The sequence below is a fragment of the Meriones unguiculatus genome, chromosome 3, assembly GCF_030254825.1.
Source record: "Meriones unguiculatus strain TT.TT164.6M chromosome 3, Bangor_MerUng_6.1, whole genome shotgun sequence".
In the NCBI taxonomy this organism is placed as follows: domain Eukaryota; kingdom Metazoa; phylum Chordata; class Mammalia; order Rodentia; family Muridae; genus Meriones; species Meriones unguiculatus.
The window spans coordinates 78,025,948-78,052,352 of record NC_083351.1 but is presented as its reverse complement, the minus strand read 5'-3'; the positions used below and the strand labels follow the sequence as shown (position 1 = coordinate 78,052,352).

The 26,405-nt window shown below is 38.8% G+C and overlaps 1 protein-coding gene across 2 annotated transcripts in view; it reads right to left on the bottom strand.

Annotated features, from left to right (window-relative positions):
* The window catches only part of Heca (hdc homolog, cell cycle regulator), a 48,999-nt gene that overhangs the window by 8,033 nt on the left and 14,561 nt on the right, over window positions 1–26,405 (bottom strand). For both annotated transcript variants that reach the window (XM_021626780.2, XM_021626781.2), the window contains exon 2: window positions 8,214–9,254. In XM_021626780.2, the coding sequence (XP_021482455.1) occupies window positions 8,214–9,254 (1,041 nt within the window). The remainder of the gene's footprint in view (window positions 1–8,213; window positions 9,255–26,405) is intronic.

Genomic DNA, 26,405 nt, shown 5'->3' with positions numbered 1-26,405 from the left:
GCTGGTAACAATGGCTCTGATGATGAAGACAAAGAATATTCACTGTGCACTTATCAAGGGCTGCCCTGTCTGTGAGTGCTCCGTCCATATGTTATTTAACTCTCACTGCAATGCTACAAAGGATTCATGATTGTTATTCCCATTTCAAACAGGAGGGACAGAAGCTTATACAGCCTGGGCACCTTATGAAAGCTTACAAAGAAAATAAGGAGCCAAAGTCAAACTCAGTTCATGTCTATCTTGTCTCTTAACCTTGCAGGAAACAAACTCTGGGGAAGCCTGAGTCCAAACTTAGTTTCTGAATTTTTTTTCCATAACTATTCCACAATGTCTTTTACAGAAAATTTCTGAGCCATAGAAAAAAAAAATTCTATTGCTCTAGCTAGGACTTCAAGTACTATGTTGAAGAGATATGGATAGAGTGGACAGTTTTGCCTTGTTCCTGAGATCAGTGGGATTAGTTTAAGTTTCTCTCCATTTAGTTTTATGCAATTTTACTTAAGCATAAAACATATATTTGATTGATAGATTTGTTGATTTTATGTAATACATCCCAGAGATTCTTATGTAACTATAAATAACTAATATTTAATCATTACAATATAAATAAAAACTTAATAGGCCATTATTAACTTCATGTCTTATTATATGTAAGTTAAGTTGAAGAATTCTGTAGATAAGTCCTTTCCTGGCAAATGCCTAATATTTCATAAGACTGTGCTTGTTAGTCATGAAAATGCACGTATATACTTTCCACTAGTCCTACTAGTACAATCACATATGACACACAGTAGTAAAGAAATCCAACAAGTCCCTTTTAACTTGATCAAACAAAACCATTTTCTGAATCAGAGAGCAGGGGCCAGAAGCAGAGCTGGGGAGGGCCAGAAGAATTAAGGGGTAGAGCAAGAGAATAGCAATCCAATGAGCACAGTAAACATCTCAGCAACATATTATCAACTGGGAACTGTGGAATACCATGGCCTAGAATGTGACCATCCTGTTGGAATTGGAAATTCTTTAAAAGTACGGTTGTGATAAGAACATACTATAAATAAGTTCACCCAAACTTCTGCGGTACAGCACCAGAAACACTGACCCATGACTAACGCCTCATTTGTGGTACTGGTGACTTCTCTAGGATTCATTAAACCCCTTGACCAGATTCTAATACCAGCAGTTAGTTCTTGGTACCACTCCATTATCTCTGTGTACGCTTACATACAAGTGTGTGTGCAAGCATACAAGTAATTCAGGCCTATCTAATTTATGTCTTTCTCCACCCTTTTCCTGATCAACACCTTCAAGATTTAGTCTTGAGCTCTATCACAGCTGCTGCTTCTTCTCTTCCCATTTCAAAGCTTTTTTTCCCCCAAGATTTATCCACCAACGTTAAAAATAAACTCCCATGTGTTCACCCTAAATGCTTATTTCTAACTGTGCTTGTGAGATACCTTCACAGAAAGTTAACTAAACATACACAAATGACCTCTGCTCCTTTCCCATAAAATCATGTATTTTTCCCAACCTTGCTTAATTGTGCCTGTAAAAACATCATTTATCTGGTTTGGAATCGAAGTAAACTAAAGAAGATCCTTCATTTTTACAGTCAAAGAGTCTCCAATTCTGGCATTTTCCTTAAGTCTCCTGCAGATATCCACTCCTATTAGTCTCCACTATCTCCAGGCAGTAGTTTCTTATCTTCATGTGAAAAAGCTTCAACTCTGTCTCTAGATCCCAAACCTTTCAAGCAACTTTTGGGGTATATTAATATAGGGTTGTTTGTTTTGTTTGTTTTAATGCTGAAAAAACCTCTAAATTTATACTCACAAGGACATGGCAGGTTTCTTTGGCTTGAAAGAAACAGCCCCTGCCCCAATCTACTCTCGACATCTCCTACTCATTTTTTACTCTATAACATTTCTAACCAAGCAGTTCTGCTCATCTTCTGATCACAACTTTGTTGGTTTTTCTTAATTATCATCCCTCATATCATCATCAAGTCTTCATCTTGCCTCCTGAAGAACCAAGCCCAAGAACTGGACCTTTTTTCTTGGAAATCTCAGAATACTCAATGTACAGGATGTAGATAATATATGTTACTTACTAATTCCATTTGTGATGCTATTATTTACAGCGTTAGGCTTAGGACAGTTAAGTTACATTTTAAATACTAAGATTATACATTGATGACTCCACCTAGCACATGTGCAAAGTTTGACTTATGATGGACATAAAAATAAAGGTGTCCATCACAAGTCTCCTAATTTATTCCCATAAAAGATGTGCAAGTTTTAAAGTGTAGAAATAAAGGTGTTTCTATGCATTTCCCTTTAAAACTACCAACAGTTAAGCTAAATAAGAGACAAAACCACAAATTCCACCTCTAAAAAACTAACTGTAGTTCTCACCCTGGGAAGGGTGTTCCCTACCCTTCCCAGCTTTAGCTATTCTTTCTACACTTCTGAGATCAGTTGTTGTTGACTCTGTGTGGAATAGGGTCATACAGTATTTGACTTATGTGCCTGGCTTATTTCATTTAGTAATTACATCTTCCAGCTTCATCCATTTGAGTGAGTTCACAAATCCTCATGTACTACCAATGGGATGTAGTAGAGCTATTAGAGAAAACAGTAAAAAGTTCCTCTAAAAAAAATTAATAATTAAGCCAGTCATGGTGGCTCACACTTTTAATCCTTGCACTCTCAAGGCAGAGCCAGGCTGATCCCTAAGGTTGAGGCCAGCCTGATCTATATATCAAATTCTAGGCCAGCCAAGGCTACAAAGTAGACTGTTTCAAAAATAAAAACATAAACAAAAAATTATGAATTACCTAATAATAACAGAACATGGATGACCCGTATAAAAATTTTTAATTAGAATTACCATATGATCCAGTATATACTACTGGGTATATAGCTAATGGAAAGAAATCAAGTGTGTCAGAAGTACTTGTACTCTCACATTCACTGAAGCCTTACTCACATTAGCTATAGAATCAAACTGAGTCCATCAGAAGATGAATAGAGAAAATATTTTGTTTATGTGCGTATACACACAAATTCAGGCACAAAAGAAATTTAATCATACTGCTATTAAATGGATAAACCTAAAGTACATTAAATATTAAGAACTATGCCAGGCACGGAAAGACTAACACCCTGTGGTCCACAGAGTTGTAGAATGTAGAGGTACAGAGTAAGCACAGTGGTTACCCTAGAGCTAGGTAAGGAAGAAGGGGTGGGGTGGGTGGGAAGAGTCTAGTTAATGGGCAAACAACTATGTTCAGTTGGGAGGAGTAAAAGTTCTACTGTCTCACTGAACTGGAATGGCTACAGTTATCTATTGTTTTTCAAATAACCAGGGCTTTGAATGTTTTATGACACAGATTATAAATATCAACACATAATATAAACAGGCGTTAAAACATTACACTACGATCCTTAAATATATACAACTGTGTTTTAATTAAAACCACAACTTTAAAAAAAATCTCAACCTCATCCTCTAACCTAGTAAAGGATGACAGTGAACAAAGATAATAGAGAATCCATTCCAGCTAGGGTACTAGAAGCCAACCAGTCTATCACTTATTGGATATACATGAGAAATCATCCTACCCAAGACTGCCACGGAACTGTGAGAGGGATTTAAATCCCATGAGGTCACTAGGCTTTGGAGTGTTCCACCTCATAACAAAAACTACGTCAGAAAATCAAGCAATACACCCAAACAAGACTACTCTCTAACTTCAGCTCTTTTTTCTTACTCGGAAATATAATAAAAAAAAAAATCACATCTGAGAAACAAAAATGTGGTATTATTTTAAAAGCCCCTGAAGCTAGGCTTAATGGCACACAGCTTTACTTCCAGCATTTAGGAGGCAAAGGCAAGAATATCCTTTCTAGACCCACCTGATATACACAGTGAGTGTCTCAAAAAACAAAAGGCCCCTGAAAATTCAAAATATTAGAAGAGAAATCCAAGGAAATGTTTCATTTCCAGAAAGTATAACACAGTAGGGGAAACAAATAACAGATAAACTCAAAGATTTTTCTCTCCCATCAAATGGGGGTCAGGAATGTCACTCTAAGAGGTATGATGTCACATGAACAGGAGATCCAGTAAGTAAAAAAAGATGAATTTATTAAAGAAATAATACAAAAGCAAAGTTTCTCCAAAGTAAGGATATAAGTTTATATACTCACTGATCTAACACAGCCCAATGAAGAGAGAGGGACTAAGAAACCACATTGTGGTAGGATTTCAGAACACTAGATATAAGTAAGAGAAAAACTGAACCCTTTAGAGAGGATAAAGACATAGAGAGAAGGGAATAAAAATATCATCAGACTTCAAGACACTAACAATGTCAGGTAGGAGATAGTGAAAAAACAATTTCTAAGTTTCCAAAAGAAAATATGTATAATTTAAAGTACTACATTACCCAGAGAGGTGACAATCAAAAGCAATTTACAGATTCAATGCAATGCCCATCAAATTATCAAACAATTCTTTACAGACCTTGAAAGAAAAATTCTCAACTTCATATGGAATAGCAAGAAACCCACAACTGCTAAAACAATCCTCTACAATAAAAGATCTTCTGGAGGTATATCCATCCCTGATCTCAAGCTGTACTATAGACCAACAGTAATAAAAAGTGCATGGTACTGGCATAGAAACAAAATGGTGGATCAATGGAATCGAATAGAAGACCCAGAAATAAACCCATACACACTTATGGACACCTGATTTTTGACAAAGATGCCAAAACCATACAATGCAAAAAAGATAGCATCTTCAATAAATGGTGCTAGTCTAACTGGATGTCTCCATGTAGAAAAATGCAAATAGATCCATACTTATCACCCTGCACAAAACTAAAGTCCAAGTGGATCAAAGACCTCAACATAAATCCAGACACATTAAATTGGTTAGAAGAAAAAGTGGGGAAGAGCCTTGAACTCATTGGCACAGGAGACAACTTCCTGAACAGAACACCAACAGCACAGGCTCTAAGAGCAACAATCAGTAAACGCGACCTCACGAAACTGAAAAGCTTCTATAAAATAAAGGACAATGCCTTCAGAACAAAACGACAGCCTACAGATTGGGAAAAGATCTTCACCAACCCTATATCTGACAGAGGGCTAATATCCAGTATATATAAAGAACTCAAAAAGTTGAAAAGCATCAAATCAAGCAATCCAATTAAAACATGGAGAAGAGAGCTAAACAGAGAATTCTCGATAGAGGACTATCGAATGGCAAAAAACACTTAAAAAATGTTTAACGTCATTAGCCATCAGAGAAATGCAAATCAAAACGACCCTGAGATTTCACCTTACACCCATCAGAATAGCTAAGATCAAAAACTCAAGTGACAACACATGCTGGAGAGGTTGTGGAGAAAGGAGAACCCTCCTCCACTGCTGGTGGGAATATAAACTTGTACAACCACTTTGGAAATCAATCTGGCGCTTTCTCAGACAACTAGGAATAGCACTTCCTACGCACATATCCAAAAGAGGCTCAAGTACACAATAAGGACATTTGCTCAACCATGTTTGTAGCTTTATTTGTAATAGCCAGAAGCTGGAAACAACCCAGATGCCCCTCAACTGAAGAATGGATGCAGAAATTATGGTACACCTACACAATGCAATATTACTCAGCAATAAAAAACAAGGAAATCATGAAATTTGCAGGTAAATGGGATCTAGGAAAGATCATCCTGAGTAAGTTATCCCAGAAGCAGAAAGACACACACGGTATATACTCACTCATATAGACATATAATATAGGATAAACCTACTAAAATCTGTACACCTAAAGAAACTAATCAAGAGGGAAGACTCTGGCTATAATGCTCAATACCCATCCTGAAAGGCAAAGAGGATGGACATCAGAAGAAGAAGAAAACAGGGAACAAGTTAGGAGCCTGCCACAGAGGGCCTCTGAAAGGCTCTGCCCTGCAGACTATCAAAGCAGATGCTGAGACTTATGGCCAACTGTTGGGCAGAGAGCATAGAATCTTATGAAAGAAGTGGGAAATAGTAAGATCTGGAGAGGACAAGAGCTCCACAAGGAGAGCAACAGAAGCAAAAAATCTGAGCACAGGTGTCTTTCCTGAGACTCATACTCCAACCAAGTACCATGCATGGAGATAACCTAAAACCCCTGCACAGATACAGCTCATGGCAGTTCAGTGTCCAAGTAGGTTCCATAGTAATGGGAACAGGGACTTTCTCTGACATGAACTGATTGGCCTGCTCTTTGATCACTTTCCCCTGATGGGGGAGCAGCCTTACCAGGCCACAGAGGAAGACAATATAGCCACTCCTGATGAGATCTGATAGACTAGGATCAGAAGAAAGGAGAGGAAGACCTCCCTCTCAATGGACTTGGGGAGGGGCAGGGTTGGAGAAGGGGGAGGGAAGGTTTGATAGGGAGGGGAGGAAGGTGGGGTTTATGGGAGTGATACAAAGTGAATAAAGTGTAATTAATAAAAATTAAAATAAAAAATATTTTAAAAAAAAGAATAAACAAAGGAGCCAGGCGAGGTGGTGCATGCCTGTAATCCTAGTACTCAGAAGACAGTGGCAGGCAGATCTCTTTAAGGTAGAGAACTGCCTGGCTTACAAAGTGAGTCCAGGATAGTCAAGGTTACACAGAGAAACTCTGTTTTGTTTTGTTTTGTTTTGTTTTTAAAAAAATCTTTTTAAAGAAATGAACAAAGGCATTCTCAAACTTCCAATGTCTTAGCTTCTGAGAATGTCTGAGAGAAAAAAAAATTAGAAAAGAAAAAGAGAAAAGAAAAGAAAAGAAAAGAAAAGAAAAGAAAAGAAAAGAAAAGAAAAGAAAAGAAAAGAAAAAGAACTTAAATCATGGCAAGTAAACAAAGGCTTTCCTTCAACTCCAACAGATCCTGAGTTCTCCTGGGCAGAATAGAGCATGCAGATGAAAGACTTCAGAAGAGATGTTTACAGAAGAAAAAAAACTTCAAAAAATGTTAAGTGCGTAGGAATACTTTAGGAAAGTGGTTTACAATGCTGCTAGATGAGAGCAACTGCCCAAAGTTAAAACAAAAAATAAGTACACCACTCACAGGCACTTGAACCTTCAAATGCTAAACCAACAGTTAGTTCTCAATAATCACTCAGCACCAAGACTGTGATTCTGCACCACGCCACCAAAAAATACAAGGCAACAGAAACATGAAAAAAACGAACTCTAATTTTAAAAAGTATCCCTGCAAGATTGTTCCTATAATGAGAATATATGTTTTGGTTCAACACTGCTAACATGCAGCAGAAACACTGGGTATTCATCCCTAAAGGAGAGAGAGATGTAGTCATCCATCTAAAATACCAGTCTTTTCAAAAGATAGTACTGAAAACTGGAGAATAAGGATTTAAAATCCTGATGTCAAAAACCTTGAAGACTCCCTTAGAATTTTGAAGTGTTTGGCTCTAGAGGTGGTGACAGGAGGGTTTCGTGGGAAGAAGACTCTCGGTGGTCGTTTTAATCTGATGCTATAGATACCATTTAGGCTATGAACGGCTATGTACCATGCATCTCTTCTTTGAAAGTTCAACAGCGTTCATTTCACATCTCACTGCCCAACTCTTTGCCATCAAGTTATAGCTAAAATGTGCCCCTGGTTCATACATATAAGGTCTTTATCATACATATAATCTGACCACTACTATCCCCTAACCAAGATCATGCCTGGGCTTTCAATTATTCCCCACTTTCCTTTTGATGTTATCAACAGTCTTGTCTTTCACAACTTTAAAATTAATTCAGCTCATATGAAGTCATAGCCCTTGTTTCCTGCTTTCTCTGTTTACAAGGATCACAGCCTGCTAGGCATATTAAAGGTTTCATACTTTTTCACAGCAAAGAGAATAATGTAATTTCTTCTCTAAATTTTTACCTAGTTAGGAAAAGATAAACATCATTTATCCTTCAAATTACCACAGGACAAGAACATAAAATTAATGTCCAAGCCAACTGTACCCGGTACAGTGACATCAGAGTACAAAAACTACCAGCTACTGGGAGAACCTGAAATACTCATGTTACCTAATTCCTGGCTAGAACAAAAACACACCAGTTACAATTTTTTAAAAAAAGTGCAATTTCATCTTGTTTGCTTTTTCAGTTTTAACAAACACAAAGCAGGCAAGGTGAATCAACACCTATACCTTGAAGGTGACAAGGAACATCGTATTCAATCTCATCATGTCTTGAGGGGCTTAAGAACAGAGTTCCATCTACCAGTGGGAACTGTTCAAACACAGGGAGTGCCCGGTGGCACAAAGCACAGTTTACAACATTTCTGTGGCTGGCACTGAGGGCTGCAAGAATGAACTTCCGTAGATCCTCCCCTTGGCCCACTTGGGCGTCGTCTTCCATCCGCACATGGAAAGTGTTCAGCTTATGCCTGGGGATGTGAGTGAGGAGTTCAGAGAGGTCCAGTCGCCGCAGGAACTGCACAGGGGTGTCAAAGTGCCCTGCTCTATGCACAGACAGACCAGCCGAACTGTAATCAAAGTGGGCATTTCTGAACACATGGCCCCCAGGCATGGCCTTTTTGTGAGGTTCAAGATGAATGGCGTTCTTTAAGAATTCCCCAAGATATCTGGAGGAGCGGGGACCACTAAAGTGAGCTGGGGAAAGGATAGAGTAGCCAGTAGGTGGGGACTGGCCAGGGGAGCCACAGGGGGAGCGGGCCCCATAGGCTGTAGCACTGACTGGCTTTTCCTGGGAGTTCTGCCTGTCCATGGAATGCCTCCGGGGAAGGTCATGGTTCAGGCCTTTCTGGGGCTTGTTCAGGGGCCTGCATTTTTTTGCCTCCTCCCCAGCCTCCCCTGGAGGCCTTGCTGTATTCTTCTCTGACCCAGACTTCTTCTTTTTTTCATCTTGCATCCTCTTTACCTGGTACCAGTCTGTGTCCTTTTTTAAGTGGCCCTGCCCACAGCGGCAGGAACAGAAGCGGAAGGCCAGGTCATATCCCTTCTTGGTCCACATGTTCTGGCGACACTGCTTCTCATTCCAGCTGCGGGCCCTGCCAATGCAGTTGAACTGCACCAGGATGCTGCTCTCCCACTCGTAGAAGCACTGAAGATGCATCCAGGTGCTGCAGGGGCAGTGCTCATTGTTACACACCACCTTCTGGTAGTCATCCTTCTCCAGGTCCACAGGCCTCCCAAAGCTACAGATTAGGGGTGTGGCACAAGGAGCTTCTGAAAGAAGAATAAAGAGAGATTCAGTACACAGGACAAGAGGACTCCAGGGGGCAATCATCCATTCCCATTATCTCAGTTATACCAAGTCTGGAACAAACACCAAGCAGATTTAGAAACATTCATCATTTTCTTCTGATATAATGTTGTTCCAAAGAAATTTATTTCCTATTATTATTTGCTGAAAAACATACTGTTAAGTTTCAAGAAGCCCAAATCCTTCACAGTTCAGTTGTGTGTCAGGCCTCATGACAGTGCAGTATAAAGTTTTCTCAAGACATGGGTATAACACCAGGCAGTACCAGAGTTCCCTTCAAAATGAGTCAATGCAGGGCAACTTAGGAAGTAATATGAAGCTATTGAACCAACCAGTTCTGGTGGCATCTTCTAAAGGGCTATCAAAATGCTGTATCACTAGGGCTTTTAAATTGCCCTGATTAGCAAAACAGCAATGAGAAAATAGAGCAGCCTCATCTTAACTTTTCTTCTAGGGTCATTAGATACTAATGGAAGGATATCTGCTCAGACTAACTGTTGGCCTATAGAACTCCAGTTATGAAAGAAAACAACCATTCTCTTAAAGCATATAGACAGAAAGCAACACGGTAGTATTTCTTCAGTCTTACTCGTTATGCAGGATCTAAACAGCTAAGCAGATTCCCAGAAATGAGGAAGACATAATAGCACAAAGCAGGCCCATCTCTGAAAAGGTAAATATATGCATGGACACAGGTGGGTACCAGATTCTTACAGATTTTCAACATTAACCTAGTATCTGGGCTTAGAATGTGTGCTGTAAAAATGTACAGAAGACCTGTAATAAAGACACTAATCACGATCAGTGGGTACCAGGAAAGGTTAGAAGAGAAGGATGAAAAGTTTCTAGGAAAAGGGCAGCTATTCTGTAGGATACTGTGACAGAAGTTACGTATCATTACACGCTTGTCAAAAATCCACAGCACATAAACACCAGCAGTGAACTCTAAAGGTTAGCTATAGAACTGAGAGCTACTCTATCAACATAGGTTCAGGACCCAATTTGTACAGAACCTGCTGACAGTGGGGCAAGAGGCTCCATTTGGGGTGGAATAGGGATTACATATAAATTCATTGTACTTTCAATTTTTCTCCAACCTGGTCTAAAAAATAGTATCTTTATTTCTTAAAGTTGGGGAAGAAGAGAACAGATGTCAATTCCAAGGAATACTAGCCCTGAGAAAGTAGGATGGTTATTTCATTTTTATAAATGTGTATAATACATATTAATATTTAAATAATTGGTAGGTTATAATTTTTAGTGAGAATACAAACATGCTTAGACATACATGCTTAGAGACTTCACAGTACCATAAAAGCATAAACCAAAGTAGCATAAAAGGCTTACTAATATGGTTCTTATCATTAATGGAACCCTTACTATACATCTGATGGCATTGTTACTTGTTAAAGAAGCTTTGTATGGTGATTGCTGAAGGCCTAACCAAGATATAGGAAAATTAACAAAACAAGCATCCAAACTGGGAAATAAAGAGCCTAGCAGAGCAGGAACAGAGCAGACACAGTTCTGGCCATGTGATGCCACAGGCCCAAACTAGCAGTTTGACTACCTGCCCCCCAAAAGACCAGCATATTGAACAATAAATCAGCAGGCTTCCCCAATTGGTCTCTTTGCACTTCTAGTATTTTAAATATAATTCATTACTGCCCTTAAATTCCAGTCTGTATTTTCATGCTGTTTCCCTTTTGCCTCCTGTTCCTCCAAATGACTACTTACCAGGACTAGTGCTCAGCATTTCTCTCTTTACTTCCCTAAGGAGAAAACTAAATTTGCTATTTGCGAAATTTGCTATTCCTTAACAAGGGCACTACTGGCATTTAGACAATCCTTTGTGGAGTATGACTATCTGTTGCATTACAGGAAGTTGTCATGAGTGGACCCTTGGGATCTGACCTAAATAACTTCATCTGCCTCAACTTTCTATGATCTGGGGGTGGGCCTTGGTCCATGCTAGGAAACCATTCTACACCACTGTGCTGCATCCCCAGGTATAACGGGGAACTATTGAGCTTGATCACAAAGGTTCCAAGTGCTATATATAGGCATTTAGAACACATCTGCTGTAAATGAGATTCTAAAGAAGCACTCTGAGACTTAAAAATTGTTATTAGATTCTATATCCATCATGGCGGCACTGTGAAACTTGGGACAGGAAGGAGAAAGTGGATTGGCCAAATGGGAATGTGAGAGCCTGAACTCAGTAAGCAGTGTCAGATATCTGTCAGTGTATGAGACAAGGAAGAGTAATAATCTGATCAACTTCCTTGTTTGGGACCTGATAAGCAGAAGTACTTATGTATGGATATGACCACAGCTCAATAGAGTTCAAATATAGAGTACTGACGGAACCACACACCAGAAATGCTGGATAAACTCCTGGGACCCAAGAGACATGCAAGGATAATAAGAAACATGAACAAAAACATGAGATTGGGAAGAGAGTTGTGGGCAGTAAAAGTACTAACACCAAGAATACTACATAAGAGTCCTCTACAGAGAACAGTAAAGTAGAAATAAAATTCACTGTAAGACAAGAGAGAATGATGTCAAATGGGAAATGTTTAAGAATGGAGGTTAGTGTTCTATGCTTGAACAAGACCAGTATTTTTCAGCCTCTGCACTACCGACTACTTGGGGATTAGATAATTCCTGGGGTAGGAACCATTCTGTGCTTACAAGATATTTAGCTACATTCTTGCCTTCCACCCCATGGTTACCAATAGCATTCCTTCCCTCCATTTTAATGTCCAGAATGTCTGCAGACATTTGCAGACTCCCTGTAGGGCAAAATGACTGGTTGAAAACTATTAGTAAGCTAAGGCCAAAACATTCACAGAATAAGCAGTGAATCAAGCCCTGCCATCTCTGTGAGGGCTTTCTTGTGGTGTGGTGAGGGATGGGTAAGAGCAAGTGGTGGGCAAAAATAAAAAGATAGCAACTATGTGTAGCTAGCTCTCTGGAAAACTTGAAAAGTATAGCCACAAAGGTAAGAAAACAGTATGGGTTTGGAACAGAGGACATGTGTTACAGCATGGTCTGGTGCTTTGTATTCAGATATTAATTGCATACCTACCTGTCCTCCCAACTCCCCCCTCCCTCCCACCCCCAAATTCTTACTGTTCTATGAGCAAACCCTTATATAACCAAAATGACATTTGTGTAACCTTGCTTCCAAAAAGCAATCCCTAAATGCCTATACCTGGGCAGGGCAGAAGTGAGGCAGCAAAACTAAGGTTCTCAGGTTTGGAGGACACAGGATCATGGGAGAGGGAAGAGAGACACGAAAGAGGACAGGAAAGGCAAGAAAGAAGAGAGACCACCATGGCTCATTGTAAAGAATTACATGGCCAGAAGGAGTTTGCTCTGAGGATCAGTGATGGAAAGATGCAGCCCAGATGAGAAGCATGAGCAACTATATATGGGAATTATGGATGGGAAGGAGCCCTGATTAAGGCAAATGATATGGGATGTGGGGCTGGGAGGTAGTAAGGTAGCCTAGCAGGTTTATATCTGCCCAGCCCCAGAGTTTAAGGTATACTAAAAATCTAACAGGTATCTGTGTCTTTCATTGATACGATAGCAAGTTAAATAATAATCACTGTAATCTATAGGTTAATAGTATGTATTAATAGCCTTTTTCTACAACAGACAGCAAAGGCTAAGACCAAAGCATTTTCCGGAACGTAGGACTCAGTAGCTTGAAAACACAACACAGGAAATAATGGAATCTCCAACGTCCTCAGAAACCACAACCTCACCACTGCCCAATGAATAACTAATACAATATCCCATCAAATTCAACAGACAGGTGTACATACCCTTAAAGCCTATGCAAATACTAGCTATTACTCCTATATTACAATTATCCCCTTCAAAGCCAGGGCCTGAGCAAAACAAACCTAAATGACTACTGTGGCTTCTCTATCTGCCTCCTAGGAGTTTAAATCCTTGATCTTCATTTATCCAAATCCCATTTTGTACAGGAGAGTAATTCATAGTATTAATTCTGCCATCAGAGCCTGCATAACAGTACCATTTACAGCAATGTCAACCTTCCTAATGCTATAACCCTTTAATACAGTTCTTCATGTAGTGGTGATCCCTATCCATAAAATTATTTTCATTGTTACCTCATAACGGTAATTTTGCTGCTGTTATGAATTTTAACTTAAGTATGTGTTTTCCAATGGTCTGAGGTGATCCGGTAAAAGGGTTGTCTAAACCCCAAGGAACAAGTTACCTCTTTTCTTGTCAGTTTCTTCTATATCTTAGTTGTTAACGATGAAAAAGGCATGCATATACACACAATGGTTATCACATATAGGGTGTGACATCCACTAAACCTTAGCTCCTCCTGCCTAATGCTTCAAGGTCCACCTCCAGACACCCAACTACACCACCTGGCCCAGGACTTTTATTATCAGGAGCTGAATAAAATTGCATTAAAAGACACTGCTGTGTAAAATTCACACATGACAAAAGCAGAAGGAAGAAAAAGTAGGAAAAAGACCCAAACATACTCAATCACAATGAAAAAAGTACAAGAATGGTTCACACTGAGTAAACTAACCACGGTCACCTAGACTGTGTCCTTTAAATGTTACTCAATTAAACAAGGTTAAGTTGGTTTAGTCTTCAGTTCTTCAGAGGGATAGCCTTAAATAGAATACCTCTGAAATGTAATGAAAACCAAGATATATGAACCTAGAATTAATTATGGGTGGCTACTGATTTCTTCATTCACAACATTCAAACCAGAATATAAACCCTGAAATCCATTGCCAAAAAAAAAGGACAAAGGTAGACTAGTAAGGAGAAATTTTCTTTAGATCATTTCCAAAAAGCAGCAGCAGCAGATATGCTTACATTTAATATCAAGCAACTCCTACAAAACAGAACTTTGAAGCTGGATGAGTCAGCAAATTGTACTAAGAGCTCTAATACAAATACATGAAAGGAACACACAGGAAGTCCAGAGCTCTGTACACACATTCCTGTCCCTTTAACACCACTCATCATAGTCAGTCTCACCTGCTTTCTGCCTCCAAGTTTCTACATTGAAAGGCCCTGCTACAATGTGGACATAGTTGGGTATCCCCCATATATTCATGTGTTCAGCCCCCCTGTGGCAATGTGAGAAGGTTTTTAGGAGTGGGGGCCTAATGGGAACTGTGCCCTTGAAAGGCAACTCTTCTCTCTTGGAGTGAGTATGATCACTGGGTTGCTCTCTTTCTTGTTTCTGTCTTCAGTTAGTTAGGAATACCTCTGAAATGTAACCACAGTAACCTGGCTGACTGATGTCCTGTTCATGCACTATTTCTGCCATTACCATACATCATAATGTGATACAGCCATAAAGACCCTACACAGAACTGGGCCCATGCAGGCACCATGCCCTGGAACCTCCAAACCTCTGAGTTAAACAAACAAAATCATCTTCATAAGTAGCCTGCCTGGGGTATTTCATTATAGCAATGAAAAGCTGACTAGACGAGTCACCACTTCACCTTGTTAGTCCTTCATATTTATACATCAGCCACTGTAATGTGGCCTTGTAGCTACGCTGCAAAAACAAATACAAGAGCTGGTTAATATTGAGTAATAAATGCAGCAAACACCTCACTCTGTGACACACCTCTAACCCCAGACTGAGAATAGGAGGAAGGCAGGAGATTAAGCATAGGGGAATTAGAAATGTTAAAAAGAAGAGAGTATTGGAACAATCCTGGGACTTGTGTTTGTGCCCTCGTCTCTTATGCTGGCCACCCCCACCCACCCATCCACACTGGACAGGCAACAGAGAAGAGTGGGAGTGCATGCGCTAATTCTACTGCTGACCTACACTGAGCTATTCATCATCTGTGAAATAAAAATACCTGTCTACTCATCTCAGATGTATATAGATCGTATAAACTGTAAAGTACCATTATATTGTGCATTGTTTTCAACTACTTCTACCATAACTTTATACCTTGTGGCTAGCTCCCCAACTAAACACAAACTGTCCCACTGAATTACCTACTTTTTCTATTTTGGACATACTATTACAGTAAGTACTCAAAAATTAAGTAAGCGAGTGATGCCACACCCTTCTCCACTTCCTAACCAAAACATCTTGGGAAAGATTCTGTGACTCTAAAAAAACAGTACTAATAGCATTCTAAATCATATCTATAATAAATTAATTGTATTATAAAATCCCTAACTCTTTTTCTCTTTTTGAGACAGGGTCTCACTATGTAGCCACAGCTGTCTTGGAGCTTGCTACATAGACCAAGGAAGGCCTCAAACTTGAGAGCAGCCTGCCTCTGCAGATGCTGAGATTAAAGACATGTGCCACCAAAAATTCCTAACCTGTAAGAAAATAGCAGTACCATAACCATATAAATGGGATGAACTAACCAGACACAGCTAAAAACCTTTAGTAAAGATGAGAAACCCCACATTCAGTGAGATCATGTTCTACAACTATCTCTCAGAACATTAAATCATGATATTCTAACTAACAAGTGATGCTGAAAATGTTCTTGTACAGAGGTGGCAATGGTAAACAATGTATGTCTAGAGCGAAGAAAATAGCTCAGCTAATAAGGTGCTTACTGTCACTCACAAGTACGTAAGTTTGACTCCCCAGAAGCATCATAAAAGCCAGGTTCAGTGGTCCTCATCTGGACTGGAGGGAGGAGGTAGGCAGGCAGATCCTTAGAGCTTTCTGGCTAGCAAATTTAGTCAATCAGTCCATTTAGTAGAACACTATCTTAAAAAATAAAGTGGAGACACCAAAAACATGTATATAATCCTTCCCAGGCCTGTTTTCATACTTTTATCCTCAAGTACTCAAGACCCAGCTTCTATTTCTCCCTGCTCAAGAGAAGATATGCAAATTTTTTCTGATGCACTCTTGCTCACGTCATTCTGGGCAAAACCCAAAAGAAGCTTCAAGTCTAAACAACACAGTAACAGGGCTAAGCTTACTTGGCAATCTTTTCTCTCCAAGGTCCTCGGCCCAACAACCTTTTAAAGGGTCTGATAAGCTGCAAATGCAGAAAACAGCTCCCTGTGGGATGCCCAACCCGAACTGATAAAGCTGCAACACAACTCCTTCATAAGGGTTGGGAGCACCATGGAGAACAGGGGCAGAGGAACCAATGGACCATCTGCTGCAAGATGTGTCTTCTCTTCTTGACAAGGAGGCCTCACCCATGAGATCTCAACAATATTGTTGCCTAAACAAAAACCTACATAATGAAACACTAGCTGACATGCCAATATGGGTGGGAGAAATCTCACAAGGCCCCACCCCTAAATGAAGGACTACAGGCAATCTGCTGAGGGAGAATCAATCTTCTCTAGGCACAAGCCTCCTGATAAACTTACCTAAGCTCAAGTAGTCAGCCCTAAATACATATACATAAGAGTAACACTAAGTGGACTCAGCCATTGTATGATACATGTATACACACATAAATATATATACATAAATAAATAAATATATATTAAAGAGGTGGTCATGAGTTTGAGAAGGAGTTAGAGGCACCCAGTAAGAGTTAGAGGGGAAGGAGGAAGGGGTAGAAATAATACAGTACTCACGTACAAAATTCTCAAAGACACTTAACTGCCGCATGCCACTGTTTTCTTACCCATAAAATCACAGAAATAACAGGGCCTACATCAAAGGGTCACTATGAGTAATAAAAGTTATTGAAGTAGTTCAAATAGAGCTTAATACCTATTCATTTCACTTTAACCAATTATTGCTAAAAATTCGTATCATTTTTCAACACAATGTTAAAAAAAAAAACACAAAAAACAAAAAACAAAATGAGTTCCTAGCACAGCTCCACAGAAGGGATCAGCCTTTTCTCCACATAGGCAGACTGCCTGGACACACAGGGAGTGTAGCACATAGGCCCCTTCCTCTTTCTCACCTGGTTCCTCTCAACTTTCTCTTAGCCTCAAATCCCTTCCACAAACTTCTAGGCCAGAGACACTTAGGGATTCATAAAACCCAAAAGTGAATTTATTATATATGAAGTTGGTCCTAAAGACCTGTCCACCCAAAAAGAATCATCTTAAGTCTGGGGATCAAGTATGGGGAAAACACATGTTCAAGACACACAAACAAGCAACCACTGTGTTGTATTAGGCCTTCACAGGTGTCTTTTAAATTGTATCAACTTTATCTGTATTTCTCAGTTTATCTCATAAATTAACAATGTGGCACTTTATAGTATTTTTCATCCTATCTCATTTCTCTTTCAAAGTTACTGATTTCCACAATGTTTTTAAACACTAGTATCAATTCACCCAATTACTTCAAAGGATATAGAATTTTAAATTATAGCAGTGAACAGCAAAATATCAGTGTCACCCACATCTTTGAAGCCGTTCTATGATGGTTAGGGATTCACATAAGACACTGCCAAAAGTTAGAAGCTCTAAAACAAAGTAGGACCACTGAGTACCAAAGCATTTTTATAATTCAATGACCTGCTGGTTTTAGAACTATGATATGGTTTAGTGTATAATTTGGAGGAATGTGTCTCCTAAAATTCTACATGAAGTCTTTTATTAATATTATTCCATTATTTGAAATCTGTATAGTTAGATTTATATAATAGGATCATACTCCCCTAGACAATAAATTTGCAGGCTTTTTCTCTTGCTCAGAATTAGAACTTAAGGATATTAGAAAACTGCACAGCACTCTAGCATCTAAATGCACCGCTAGCACTCTTCTGAAGGAAAAGTGGGGCCAGTTCCCTAAACCACATCGATTTGCAAAAATAGGTGTATGTGCAAGTACGTGCACATAAATGGAGATATCTGCAGAGAGCATTTTGGACAGTTGTTAAACATTGTATCTCATTTTGAAAGTCCTTATGTCAGTCTTTAGCACTGTACTCTAATTTTAAATTTTAAAGCCTTTTTGTTCAAAGTAAAACAGGCTTGATTTTGATAATCTTTGCCAATATCCTCTTTAGTTAGTAACAGTCAAAATTTGACCAAAATCAAATGCCTTTATTTTATCTTTCATAGATTTCCACTTACCATGTAAGTTATAGTTCAGCACCTCAAAATGCATTTCTTCTCTCTTATCAAGAGTTTCCAAATGGTGTGTGTCTAAAGGACAAAGACCATAGGAGAGTCACTGTCCTCCCCCACCTCTGGAATTCCAGTGGCTGAAGATGCAAAGAGGTTTTACCTCTTCCCTAGGTTTGTCCAGCATGATTGTTTGATTATCTGGCAATGTGAGCAGTAAATACCAGCTTTCTGCCAAAAAATACAATCAATATTTACTACTATCCAGTATCTTATGAAAGCACAACTGAGAAGCAATTTTAATTCATATTCCACATATATGATAATCACAGTAACTAAAACAAGGGCATACTAAAAAAAAAAAAAAAAGCATAATATATTCCCAAAATGCTTGCTTAGTTAGGGTTTATACTGCTGTGACTAAAAAACACCATGAGCAAAAGCAACCAGGGGAGGAAAAGATTTATTTCAGCTTATAGCTTTCAGGTCACACTCCACCACTGAGGGAAGTCAGGACAAAAACTTAAGGTAGAAACTTGAAAGCAAAAATTGAAGAAGCCACAGCTAAACACTGCTTATTGGCTTGCTCACTCAGTGCTTGCTCAGCCTACTTTTCTATACAACCTAGGACCACCTGCCCAAGGATTGCACCACCTAAAATGAACTAGGCTCTCCATCATCATCATCATCACAAAAAAAAAAAAAAAAAAAAGGCTTGCCTACAAGCCAATCTGAGGTATTTTCTCAATTAGGGTTTCCTGTTCCCAGATGATTCTATAGCTTATGCCAAGCTGACAAAAATAATGGCCAGCACAGTGCTTTACAAGTCTTTCTTTAATTTTTATTTTTTATATTAATTAGTTTATTTACTTTGTATCACAGCTGTAGTCCCCTCCCTCATTCCCTCCCAATCCCACCCTTTCTCCCTTGTCTCCTCCCTGCCTCTCACTAAATCCACTGATAGGGGAGGTCCTCCTTCTCTTCCATCTGACCCTAGCTTATCAGGTCTCATCCTGACTGGCTGCAATGTCCTCCTCTGTGGCCTAGCAAGGCTGCTCCTCCCTTGGCGGGGTAGGGGTGGGGGTAGCTCAAAGAGCCAGCCACTGAGTTCATGTCAGAGACAGTCCCTGTTCCCCTTACTAGGAAAACCCACTTGGATGCTAAGCTGCCACGAGCTACAACTGAGCAGGGGTTCTATGTTATATCCATTCAGGGACCTTGGTTGGAGAATCAGTCTCAGAAAAGAGCCCTGTGCCCAGATATATTTTGTCCTTGTGGCGCTCCTGTCCTTTCCAGGTCATATTAACTCTCCCTTCTTTCATATGATTCCCTGCACTCTGCCCAACATTTGGTTATGAGTCTCAGCATCTGCTTTGATACACTGCTAGGTAGAGTCTTTCAGGGGCCCTCTATGGTAGGCTCCTGTCCTGTTTCTTGTTTTCTCCTACTTCCAATGTCCATCCCATTTGTCTAAGTGAGTATTGGTCATCTTGTCCTAGGCCCTCCTCCTTGTTTAGCTTTAGGTGTACAGACTTTAGTATGTTTATCCTATCTTATAAGTCTAGTATCCACTTACAAGTGAGTATATACCATGTGTGTCTTTCTGCTTCTAGGAATGCTCACTCAGGATGATCTTTCCTAGACCCCACCATCTGCGTCCAAATTTCATGATTTCCTTGTTTTTAATTGCTGAGTAGTATTCCATTATGTACATTACATGTACCACAATTTCTGTATCCCTCAGTTGACAGATTTCCAGGTTGTTTTCAGCTTCTGGCTATTACAAATAAGGCTGTTACAAACATAGTTGAGCAAAGGCCCTTGTTGTACACTTGAGCATTTTTTTAGATATATGCCTAGCAGTGGCATAGCTGGATCTTGAGGAAGCACTATTCCTAATTGTCTGAGAAAGCACCAGATTGCTTTCCAGAGTGGTTGTACAAGTTTACATTCCCACCAGCAATGGAGGAGGGTTCCCCTTTCTCCACAACCTCTCCAGCATGTGTTGTCACTTGAGTTTTTAACCTTTGTCATTCTGACAGGTGTAAGGTGAAATTTCAGGGTCGTTTTGATTTGCATCCCTCTGGTGGCTAAGGACGTTGAGCATCTCTTTAGGTGTTTCTCTGCCATTCTATATTCCTCTACAGAGAATTCTCTGTTTAGCTTTGTACCCCATTTTTTAATTGGATTCCTTGGTTTATTGCTTTTTAATTTCTTTAGTTCTTTATATATACTGGATATCAGCCCTGTTTCTTATGTAGGGTTGGTGAAGATCGTTTCCCAGTCTGTAGGCTGTTGTTTTGTTCTGATGACAATGTCTTGTGCTTTACAGAAGCTTTTCAGTTTCATGAGGTCCCATTTATCAATTGTTGTTTTAGAGCCTGTGCTGTTGGTTCAGGAAGTTGTCTCCTGTGCCAATGAGTTCCAAGGTCTTGCCCACTTTTTCTTCTAACCGATTTAGTGTGTCTGGTTTTATGTTGAGGTCTAAACTTCATATAAGAAATATTTTAGAGTGATCCAAGTTTTCTTAACAAATCTATCATAGATAAATGCATAAAAAGCCCTCAAACTTCTCTAACAGGCTGTCTGCCCTATAGTGTGACACCTTAAATCAGTCCTGTATTTTTTTTTTTTCAGTCCTGTATTTTTGTTATAGGATGTGGACACTGGGGACATTAAGCTGTGAGACTCCTATGCAAAATAAAACAGACTTCCCAAATCAAATAGCTAAGATCTACTTACTGGGTCACATTTTCATCCCTTGGACAAGCTGCTTTTAATAATGAGAGCAGACAAAATAAATGTGGTTTATTTATAAAAAGATATTGTCCTTAGCACTGCTTATGTTTTACAGTGCCTGATAGTTAACTGACCAGCTTTTGTTTTTTAATCTAATAAAGAGCACAGCACTACTTCTGTTTGCCTCCTCACCTTGTGCTAGAACTAAAGCTAGATTTGTGGCCTAACTCTTCCAATGGCTTAGGATAAGCAATATCTTACCTATTAATTAAGTCCCTAATATTAATATTCTCTGTGACTTTTTGACTTATACTATGTATACTCTTTTGAAAAAGTTTGAATTAATTGCAGAAAAGGAGTGGTAACTAAAACAAAAGTCTCTTCACCATCTGCTTTCATAACCTGCAATTCAGTTTTACCAAATATGAATTAATATTTGTACTTGATAGGTGCCAAAGTTCTGGCTCTCGTTTTTCAAAGCCCACCAGAAGAGTGCTGCCTCGTTGGCCTTAGTGAACATCTTTTCCTTTGCTGTAATACATAACTTCAAACACTGCCAGTTTTGTACTGAAGCAAAATAGTAGTATGGAAGGTGGAAAAATAAACACAAATGACTATTTGGAAATACTGTACTATTGTGTGCTCATATGCTGACATCAGCACTTCCCACTTCCCCTTTTCTACTTCTAGAGAGAATGGAACACCTTTAAATGACAACCTGAATCTTAACCTTCCTAACTGATCAGGCTATATTCAAGTTAATCCCTTACAAATATTATGGATATGAGGTCAGATTTCTTTTTAATTAGTGAATACTAGTAAATATAGCCAACATCAACTTACTACATGGGACTAAAAACAAACAAAAAGTCTAATTAAAGTAAAGAAGGAGCCAAGCATGGTGGTACACAGTTGTAATCCCAGCACTTGGGAGGCTACTGCAGGAGGATCAAGAATTGTTGAGTTCAAGGCCAACTTGTGCTACTTAGTGAGATACTATCTCAAGCTGCTTTCCCTCTTCTCTCATCTTCCCCCAAAACAGGTGGAAGTAGAGTTTAGTGGTAGAAAGCACACCTAGCTGTGCCATGCCCTGGGTTTCCCCAGCAAAAAAAAAAAAAAAAAGTAAGTTAAAGGGAATGAAAAGAGGGAGAAGGTAGAGGGGAAAGGAGAAAAGAAAATGAAAAAAAAAAAAGTAAAATACAGGATAATATAAGTACCTTCCAATAGAGGTTACTACAGATAAGGACTATAATGGTAGCTTGATTAGATTAATGAATACCCAAGGCACTAAAGCACATCTTCAGGGAGGTCTAGGAGTGATTCCAGAGCTGTCTATTAGAAAAAGACAATCCACTCTACATGTGAGGACCAACATGTCTTAGTCATGGTCTTAGGCCCAGCCAGCTAAGCCATGGCATTCCCCTTTCTCTGCTTTTGGCCCGCACTGTTAACCAACCACATTCACCGCCATACCCTCTCTACCATGAAAATCTGTCAGCTGTGTTTTGTCAGGTATTTGGTCACATTATCCAGAAAAGAAACTAATGCAGGGACACATGAAGAAAAGCATAATAAACTCCTAAAGTGTCTTAATACTTAAACTGTAACTTTATACAGTAATCACTTCGATGCAATATGAATAAGTCCGTTTTCTGGGCAGGTTTATCATAGATAATTGTGTCCAGAAAGAGTCTTCCTATTTTACAGGATACTAACTGCTTTAGTTTTGTTTTCCTGTTGCCATGCACAAAATGTAAGTCTTCTTATGAATGAAGATAATCCCCTACAGACATGGCCACAAGCCAAGCTACTCTTGCTGAAACTACTGTCCAGGTGATTCTAGATTGTCAAATTGACAATTAAAACTACCATGTTAATGAGTACTAATAGACAGAAGTATGGGATTTGTTTTGGATAGGCAGCACTTAAGAAGGACCCTCTTCTAAAAGATAAAATCACCCAGTTTGTCTTAAGGTAGGATACTAAAGTATGTGCTGTATTTTTGATCTGGAATCCAAGGCCCTCTCTGTGTTAAAGGCTTGATCCTTGGCTTGGTTAACAATATGTGGTAAACTTTGAGAAGTGGGGGCCTAATGGAAGGGTTTCAAGTCTCAGTGGGGATTGTGGGATACCAGATATTTCCTCTTCCTCACTTTCCACCCATTATATGAGTGGTTTTGGTCTACCATGTGCTGATGACACGTCCAAAGTTGAAAAACAAAAGGGCCAATTAACCAAAACTTCTAGCAGTTAAGAGCACTTGCTGCTCTTCTAGAGGTCTTGAATTCAATTCCCAGCAACCACATGGCAACTCACAACTGTCTCTAACTCCAGTTCCAGAGGATCTGACACCCTATCACAGACAAACATACAGGCAAAACACCAATGCAAATAAAATAAATAAATTATTAAAAACAAACAAACAACACCTAAAACTTCTAAAATAATATGCCAAAATAAACTTTATTTTCTTTTTATAAGATTCTCTTTATGTATCCTGAAACTGCAACACACTATGCAGACCAATCTGGCCTCAAATTTAGAGATGTAGCTGCCTCTGTCTTCTGAGCATTGGGAACAAAATCATGCACTACAACAGCTAGCAACAGCTAGCATTTTATAAACAGATTAGCTTAAGTATTTGTTACAGTGACAAAAAACTAACTTCCAAACTGCAGAAGAAAGAAAATACATGAAGTCTCTGAAAATACTAATTCCTATCAGCTGCTGAAGATGCAGGCCAATTCAAAAATATCTTAAATAACCGCCACATGCCCAGTGTACTTTGTTACAGAGGCCGTACCTGGTGAAAAACAATAGTAAGTCATATTTTCCTTTTTTTTTTTTTGCTTGTCTTTGCTTGTACTTTACTTTTTGTATGCTTAATATTAAGTAACAACTCAAATGTTGATTTCTTTTTCTTCTAAGACTTGTTATTGCTATGTATTGGTATACAGATTAGCTAATATTCTTGAAGTAATTTTGGTAAAGGTTTTGTCCTGTTCAGTCACCAAAGCCTAGGTTCAGCTAACTTACTGGTTAGTTAGTACTTGCATACACTTCCTTAAGTAACTTGACTACATGTAATACCGTTTGCAAAATGGCTGTGTGTACTTACGTTGGAAAATGCCTTCAAACGGTGGCATGGCAATTTAAAACTTTTTGCCTTTAATTTCTAATGCTGTGCAACCTGGAGGTTAGCCCCAGATAGAACTGGAGCCTATTTTAAGGGTTTTCAAAGTATGCATACTATCATGCATGATTTATAATAAGACATGTAAGGACAATTCACTTCCAAATTTTAAGTTGTTGGCCCCCACTATTATTATTATTGCCACCTCCAGAAGCTGCAGTAAGTGAGTACAGGCAACTGTTTTCAACAGTCATCTCAAGAACAAGGCTTTGCACTAATTGGTGAACTCTGAGCAGGTCAAGAGGACATGCCCAACCTGAGAACTTCTAGACAGATTAAATATTGACAATTCAGCAGGCTAAATATTTTGGAAACTCCAAACCTATCCCACCTGCCATGACTACCAAGCTACTAGTTTTAAAAACTACCTTCATATACATAGCAATAACAAGTTTTAGAAGAAAAAGAAATCAACATTTCAAAATCTGGGTATGACAACTTAAAAATGCACAGAGAGAAACAGCTAAAATTTTGATTACTGTTTTCATATCATTCTGAAACTGGGCTATGACCATGTCTTATACACGTTTAGAAACCCGAGAAGCCCAGACTAAAACCAGAAATCTTTAGATCATACGCAAGGAGCTATACAATTACTTGCCTGCTTGCCTACTTTTTCCATTTGCAGATCACCTACCAGATCACAAGCAAAGCCTCCCCTGCTGGCTTTGTCCTTCCTGAGACTTCACTGTAACAACTAGATGAACATGGAAAACACTGAGGGGCTCACTGAAGCCCACTGGTGTCCATGCCACACACTTCTTTTACTTGGTGTTTAAGGATTATTTATTAACTAGTACAGCTTTTAAAAGTAAACACTTAAAATTTTGAATTTTTAAAAAGTAAGTTTAAGTAATTTTTCTCCACTTAAAAATACTAAATTTTACACATAATGGAAAACTAGTACTTACAAAAATGTTTTGTTAACTTGTTTCAATTAGTTGCAGGGACTCCAATAATTACCTGTCTTAGGTTGAGTTTAACTTTAACCTCTCTAATGATATTTTAATGAGAGACTGCTACCAAAACAGATAGCAAACTGAATATATAAAATTATGCCCCGATAATCATGTTTTATGCTTAGTTATTATTTTTAAGTAAACCACTCTATACAAATAAACCTGGAAGCTTCACATACCAAATAAATAAAAACAAGAAACCCCATTCCAAGCAGATCTTCGACTGTATTTAATTTCATAGACTTTTTAATGTTATCTCAGTATATCACTTTATTTTCCTAGATCTACTCTTTCTTGAAATTCAATTAAACCCTAAAGCGAACCTCATTTCAAATTCAAACTAAATACAGAAAGATGTTTTACCCATTTAAAATTCCCAACACACTGACATCAGTAGGAAAGATACATCAATTATCACCCTAAGGTAGAAAATTCCTACTTTCATTTTCTAACATAAGACATCTCAAGACCCAAATAGACATAGACCCAAAATATGGCTGCTTTAGTTTGATTATCAAAATAGAGAAAAATGACCCACGCTTTTTTTCTGAATGTTTCTTTTAAAATATCCTAGTTCCCAATAATAGAGCCAGAGATTTATGAAGGTGCAGGAATTGACCAAAACACTCAAATTAGGAGTCAAGGAATTATAGCTTTGTGCTGTCATGACTGGGAGGAGCCTGTGGCAATAGCTAAGGACTGAAGGACTGAAGGCAATAGTAAAATCCTTAAAGGAAAGCAGCATGTATTGTATATATGTATGATTAAATGTTATTAAAGATTAAGATTTTTAGTAAGCTAACTTTTGATAGTTAATAGATTTGTCATGTTGTCTTTGATTAAAGGAGATTCACTGCCATATTCACAAAAAAAATCATAGTTCCATAGACTATAAATAAGGAGATCCTTTCATGCAGAGTCTACAAATGCTTTCTGAACACAGAGCATCCTTTAGTCATACACTCAAGGCATTTACCTTCTCAGTGGCCTTCCTTCTTCCACACCAAGCATGAGCACAGATTAATACGAATATAGAACTGTGTTAGGGACATAGTTCAATGGTAAAATACTTGTCTAGCCTGCTCATGGCCTGGTTTGAATCCCCAGCACCACTTAAAAAAAGAGCACATATAGTGACTACTAACTTTGAATAACCAGTT